The sequence below is a fragment of the Dermacentor silvarum genome, chromosome 3, assembly GCF_013339745.2.
Source record: "Dermacentor silvarum isolate Dsil-2018 chromosome 3, BIME_Dsil_1.4, whole genome shotgun sequence".
NCBI classification, from domain to species: Eukaryota; Metazoa; Arthropoda; class Arachnida; order Ixodida; family Ixodidae; genus Dermacentor; species Dermacentor silvarum.
The window spans coordinates 51963156-51969677 of NC_051156.1; the positions used below are offsets into that span (position 1 = coordinate 51963156).

A 6522-nucleotide genomic window follows, 5' to 3' on the forward strand; every position below is an offset into this window, starting at 1 on the left:
TGCGGCACATTCTTTAAGCAGACATGCTGTCAATCAAAGAAGTTGTGTTGATTCTTAAGCCTTTCTCTAGGTAGCTAATCCATCAAAGCTATCTGCCAGTGCACTTGTCTACTGCTTTTTTTCATATAAAAACACCTTCATTGTTCCCCTATTTACCTCCCTAAAAACTTTGATCGACAGCATGTCTCTTTAATGAATGGGTCTCTGCGACAATGGTTGCATTAGTTAACATCTTGGTGAGGGCTAGTTGCTTCATCTTTAGAACTACGCTCATACAGCACGACTGAAACAAGCACAATAAGTGTCACCTTCAGGGTACAAAGATTGCGCAGTGTGATCATTAAAACAGTCATTTGAAGTTAGTGCTCTCTCCTGTTCTTCTTGTCCATCCTTTGCAAATGCATTAACTTTATCAGTTGTCTTCATTAACGATATATGTCTCACAGCAATGCTATGTAGATGTCATGCCTGCTTGGGTGTGAGTCACACCACTCTTGTTAGATGCCATAGCAATGCTACATGTGAGACTGCTATGCACAAAGGTGCCCAAGCCACACAGCAACATCACTGTCATGACTTTAGTGATGGCTTTTAGAAATTATGGGGTCAGGAATAAGCCTAGACACAACGAAATAGTTTATGAGGAGAGTACTTAGCATGCAGTTTGGCCCAATATCATGTGGATATAGAATAGTTACAGCATTTTCTTTTCAATGGTAGTGTCAAAGAGATAGGTTTCGTGACATGTTCACTTACGCAAACAAGTGTTAGGACCAGCGAATCCAAGTGCCAAGACTGAATGAAACATTTTTTTTTGGCAGCTGCTAAGAACTCGTAGTACTTGATCCTGGTGCTACTCTGACAACCAAATTTGTGTTCTTATCACTCCTGCTCGAGACAGTGTGCATGAAGCCAACATCAGCGTAAAGTGATATTGTTGCTGTCTGGTCACTTCTAGCTATTTCGATTGCTGTCTTTAATAGAGGCAGGTAGCCATTATATTTATATATCTTGTTAGGAAACACTCTCACACTGTGCATCTCTGACTGTGACACGAAGTCGGAGAGCACAGAATCACACGTGGTCACCCAGAAACGAAGTTCCGCTAACTTGTTCACTTTTTGTGCATTTTCTCGCACACATTGTTTTGTGATTGTCTTAATTTACACACATCACAGAAAAACAATGGTGAGCTACGAATATTTTGTCCTTATCTTATCCATGACTGATGGCACCGCTGGATTGCCAGGGTTATCAAATACCACACTTGGTTACATACGGGGTCGTACCCAGGAATTATCTTTGGGAAAGGTTTGAGGGTTGAACGGTGACCATTTTGAATTATTCATATTCACTTAATTATCTGTGCATGCAAATTAACCACATTGCTGACATATAGTATAACTATATGTTGTTAATGTTCACAGGTAGAATTAATAAAAGGTGTCCCAGCTACCTTGAGGCAAGCTGTTCAACGAAAGAAGAGAAATATTCAAAAAACACTGTGCAAGATACAATGATTCCAATCTTCGGTCGTCAGAGCTCTTGCTACCGAACACATTTAGATTTGTCAATATATATGTCTATATATATATATATTAGCTGAACAGTTTGGCTAAAGTTAGCTGGGACAATATATAATGACACATACGTAAGTTATGGTCAGTAGTAGATATCGCCGCGGCGATTATTTCGGAGGGTGTCAGGACCACGTAACCTTACCCGAGCTGGCTACGAGCATCGGTTCATCTCAATTATATTACGCAAAGCAACAGCACTGGCAAGAGTTCACACAAGGACCTGAAAAAACAAAGGACCTTCCGTATGTGCCTAGCGCGACGCCGCTCTATAATACCGGGCCGCTGCTTAACTAGCAAAAAGGTCAGTGAACATTAATCAGAGCATTTTACGGCTTGCACAGGTGTACGTTACTTCAGCGAGCGCTGCCCGGTGAGGTACTTGCACGCGATCACTGGTGCGCGCGAAGTTAGAAGGTCGGGATCACGCAAGCACCTGTTGGATGCGTCTTTCGCGAACTTTGCTGCGCTGCGATGTAAGTAATCGTCGATGACCTCACCTTAATGTCGTCGACCATTGCGGCAGTCAGGATGCCTCTCGAGTGCAAACTCGGCGCTAAAACGTCGAAATCAATGCACGCCACCAGAGCACTGATCAACTCAGGATCCCTAAACTTCCTGCGATGCTCGGGATCCATCGCGCGCGCACTCGATTACACCCACCGATTCACTGCGGAACACACAAAAGTAGGACCAACAGAAGCACCGTTGGTTCACTGCACACACACACAACACAACGGAGACAGACCGGACGGCCCGAGACACGTAAAATGTGGAGAGGGGCACTGCTCTGTGATGTAATCAGCGAAGAGGACTGTGTTGGCAAGTGTTGGTTCTAGCCACCATGTGTTGCTGTCGGATGTGTCAGCCAATGTTGACGCCGGCCGTGAAAATAGGTGAACACGACCGGGGTCTTGGGGACATTTTTGGGCGCTCGCTGCTGCCGATTTGGCTCATTGCACAATCAGTGAGTTTTAACATTTCGACATTCGCACACTGCCAGGCGGACGGCCGAAAAGCAGAAAATGAGCAAGTCCCTTTGAGCAAGTCAGATATATAACTTGTTAAGACAATTGTTAAAGCAAGTGATGTGTAGAATCTTAGACGGAAATTATTCGTGGGTAATTATCGAAAGATTGTCCATAGATATCAGTGTAACATAGAATATATTGTTACTTTGGTTACAATTTAGATTTCAATAAATAAAATTTGCGACAGAAAAAAAAAAAATTGTGCCGCCTTTGCCCCGGGTGAGGATCGAACTCACGACCTTCAGATTATGAGACTGACGCGCTGCCTACTGCGCTACCGAGGCGGACGTCAACTGCGTCTCTACAAATGTTTATAAAGCATAGCAGACTTGTTGACAGTTTCGAATAGGTTTGGCAAAACCCTGTTTCGAACAAATCTCAGCCTGCAAAGGTGATTCGTGCTGCGTAGTTTTTGACGTGTTCGAAAGTTCGATCTTTATTGAAAAAGTCACACACAAGGTCACACACAACTACTGCATTGTTGACTATCATCAGGCGAATACCAAACAAAAGCAATCGCGAAGTTGAGCATAGAGTTTCTCATAATATAGCAGGGCTATTTTTTTATATATATTTTTTTAATTTTTACCTACACTTCGTGCAGGCAAGTGTGGTGCCGCTTCGGGCGTGCTGGGCTGTAGCCAATCAGAGCAGAACGCGCGTCGTCTGCAAGCACCCGACTCCGCACTTCGCCTGACTTCGCACCATAGAATAAAGACCAACTTCGCACTTCCTTTATGCCCTTGCCTGAAACTAAACGCCAATGTACGCATGCGCGGTGCACGAAGACAACCTGTCAATGCGTATAAAACAGCGCGCAGTCTGACAGCCCATATCATCCGTGAGCAAGTTACTTTTATATTCTTGGAAGATTAGCTCACCTTTCTCTGTGACCCATGGGCACGTCAGCACTTCGTTACCGTCCTTGCAGCGAATATTTGCTATTATCGCTGTATCAGCGCCGACATTCGCAGACAAAATGGCGCCACGCGTTTGCAACGCCAACCTGCTTGTTTGTCGTCTGCTGCCTACACTCAACGAAACCGCAGTGTAGAAAGCGTAGTTTTCACGCTACACTGCATGCTATAAAAATCGCTTAGTGTAGGTTGGCGGAGCTACACTTTTCTACACCAAGTAAAAACAAAACGGCGACTTCCCACACTGGGCCTCTTCGATTATCCGTCTCTGACAGTCCCGGACTGTCCGAAAGACTGCATACGCAACGCTCATTGGCTGAAAGCACTGTCTCGGACAGTCCGGGACTGTCAGGAACGGATAATCGAAGAGGCCCACTAGCTACACTCGTGTAGACAGTGTAAGTAAAAAAAAAAAAAAAAAGTAGCCCTAGCATGTTAACTCTATCGAGCCTATTAATAGACTAATACTAGAATAGAAGTGGGTCCAGCGTACGCCTTGGCAAACGCCGAGGGTGATGGAAAAAAAATTTCACCGACGATTACGATACTTCCTTATGCGAATGTTGAGCGCAGCTGTTTAGGTGTTTTGAATTCGCGGTATATTGTGGTCAATAATTTGTTCATAGAGAAAGAAATTCAACAAGAGCGCACACTCCCATAGAGCCCAGCAACCGGATTGACTGTAGCGCACCAAGCGACTGATGTGAAAACCTGAACCACACTTTCGGTTTTGGCGCGCGCGTTTTGAACGTGAGTTGGTAAGTGTTACGACGGCTGCGTTGATCGGCGTTTTTTTTTTTTTTTTTTTTTTTTTTTCTTCTACTGTTCAACCTGCTGCGGTATTGTTGCGGAATCCTTTCATTATTTCCTAAAAATGATTGCGGATGATCTTTACAAGCCTCCATCGAATCTGTGCAACGTGCTATTTCATAAAGTAGACGCAAAACGCAGGAGCGAATCCCAGCCGCGGCGGCCGCATTTCGATAAAAGAGAAATGCAAAATCGCCCGTGTGCTTACGTTGTAATGCATGTTAAAGAACCCCACGTGGTCAAAATTATTCCGGAGCCCTCCACTACGGCGTGCCTCATAATCTGAACTGGTTTTTGCACGTAAAACCCCAGAGAGAGAAAGAAGACGCAAAACACCTTGTGAAATGAGGAAATGTTTGTTTTCCTCTATATAAATGCTAGTTTTGGGCTTTTTGTGCATTCATCCAATATTGTGGCACTAGGTAATCAGCAGTAGTTCCCTAAGCTTTACCGGACGGCATCTGCTGAAAAAAGCAAATTACAAGCCATGTCATTTTGGTATTTAGACCTTACAGGAAAACTGCGTGTATGGTGAAACATGCGAAAGTGGTGAATGGGCGGCATTGCAAACAAAAGCAAACTGCTTTTACATACATGGCACAGAAAATACCCGACTCAACCCAAGGAATACCATAAAATATGAAGAAATTATCTGATTTCAAAGTATTCCCCCATTCCCAGGCATTATTTCCTGCACTTTTAGAGCACAAATACACGGGCAACTGCGCGTTTTCCACACAACTTGGCCTCAGCCGACACGATGGTACGCTACGTACACAGAGGTGGCCACAACGCAGGCTCTATTGACCCTTTTCGCGGAGCAGTTTGTTTTAGAGAAACGAGATAGCGCTTACGCGTGCGTCTAAATGTCGTACAAAAATCCCTCACGTGACTCGATCCTAGGCACCTAGGGACACGATCATTTAGGGACTTTTGAGAAGGCGCGATGGTGGCGCCAAGCGACGACGGCATCATGGAGGAAGGTGGACGGCTTGCGACGGCGTGTTCGTTCTCGGCGTGATCGTTCTCTGGGCCCGCGCCGACCGCGCGTTGTTCAACATTGCGTGTGCGATTGTGCTTGCGTTGCTTGTGTATTGGTTGTAGGTTCTGTCTTACTTGGCGGAAAACCGTGAGTAGTGCTTGTGTGGCAGTGCGGCTTTGGCCTCGGTGAGCTCTGGCAATACAGAATCTGCATTGTGTGATCCGTGTTCCTTGACAATGCGGCGGTGGTGACGATTGAAATGTCGAAGTGGCGTAGCGCCTCGGCAGCGCAGTTGAGCGAACCGCGATGTGGCGTCGGCGTGTCCGCCTTTGCTTAACGAACGTCGAGGGATGTGCTGCTCTCTACAAGTCACAAAAATGTGACTGTGTCGACCGCCCACGGTTCAGCGCTGAATGTGTGGTTTGAGTACTGCGCTTGAAACGAGTGTATCAGCTGTGGGTAGGAGAACGCCATGAGGCCTCATTTTGTGCTCTGTGCTTGAAACGAGTGGTGCAGCTGTGGTGGCAGAACGCCATGAAATCCGTGCTGTGCAGACGCTCGAAATATCCAATTCGCGTCGGCGTCTTGGCAACGGCCAGTTCGCGAACTGGCGCCCTGGAGCGGCGCCTCTGTGCCCGCCCTGTTCGGTAGCGTCGACGCATTAGTATTTACGTAGCCAGGCGTCCTTGCTTGACAGACGCCGATGGCGATGGTGCTGCGATATGCTGCTGGCCAGCCTTGCAGTTTTAATATGAAGCATATCTACATGCCTAGCATGTGTTATAAGACAATGTCTACCGTGAGAAGATTGTCAGGAGTGCCCCAGTACTGCTCCCAATCTGGCATTCCATGCTTTGCATGCCCTTAGTAATCATGATGACCCATTTTCTTCAAAGTGAGCTGCTGTTCTGTTTGCAAAATGTGGAGGCTAGCTAAGCTGGTCTGTTCTTTGTGTCTTGTCAATTTGATGACAAATTATTGGCAATGTTCTTTTAATGTGCTTTTAAAAGATGTTAAGTCTACCAAAAAACTGCACCATTGGCAGTGTTCTTTGGTGGTGACAGAAAAGAAACTGCAGACGACTAAGTTGGTCATGCCCGCATTTTTGGAAAATTTAAGAGCAATATCGGCACCAACAACCGTACAACTGTGATTGAGCCATGGATGGCCACACGCTTTCTGCACAAATTGTGGGCCCTTACGCA

At 45.8% G+C, this 6522-nt stretch overlaps 1 protein-coding gene and 1 non-coding gene across 2 annotated transcripts in view; both read right to left on the reverse strand.

The window, feature by feature from the left end:
- Positions 1-2405, reverse strand: part of LOC119445431 (caspase-7) — a 68985-nt gene extending 66580 nt beyond the window's left edge. Inside the window, exon 1 of the mRNA XM_037709716.2 lies at positions 2078-2405. Within this exon, the coding sequence (XP_037565644.2) occupies positions 2078-2215 (138 nt within the window). The 5' untranslated portion in view covers positions 2216-2405. The remainder of the gene's footprint in view (positions 1-2077) is intronic.
- Positions 2406-2819: 414 nt separating this feature from the next.
- Trnam-cau (transfer RNA methionine (anticodon CAU)) lies at positions 2820-2892 on the reverse strand. The gene has a single exon. It is a non-coding gene; the product is annotated as a tRNA-Met (tRNA).
- Positions 2893-6522: the final 3630 nt, after the last annotated feature.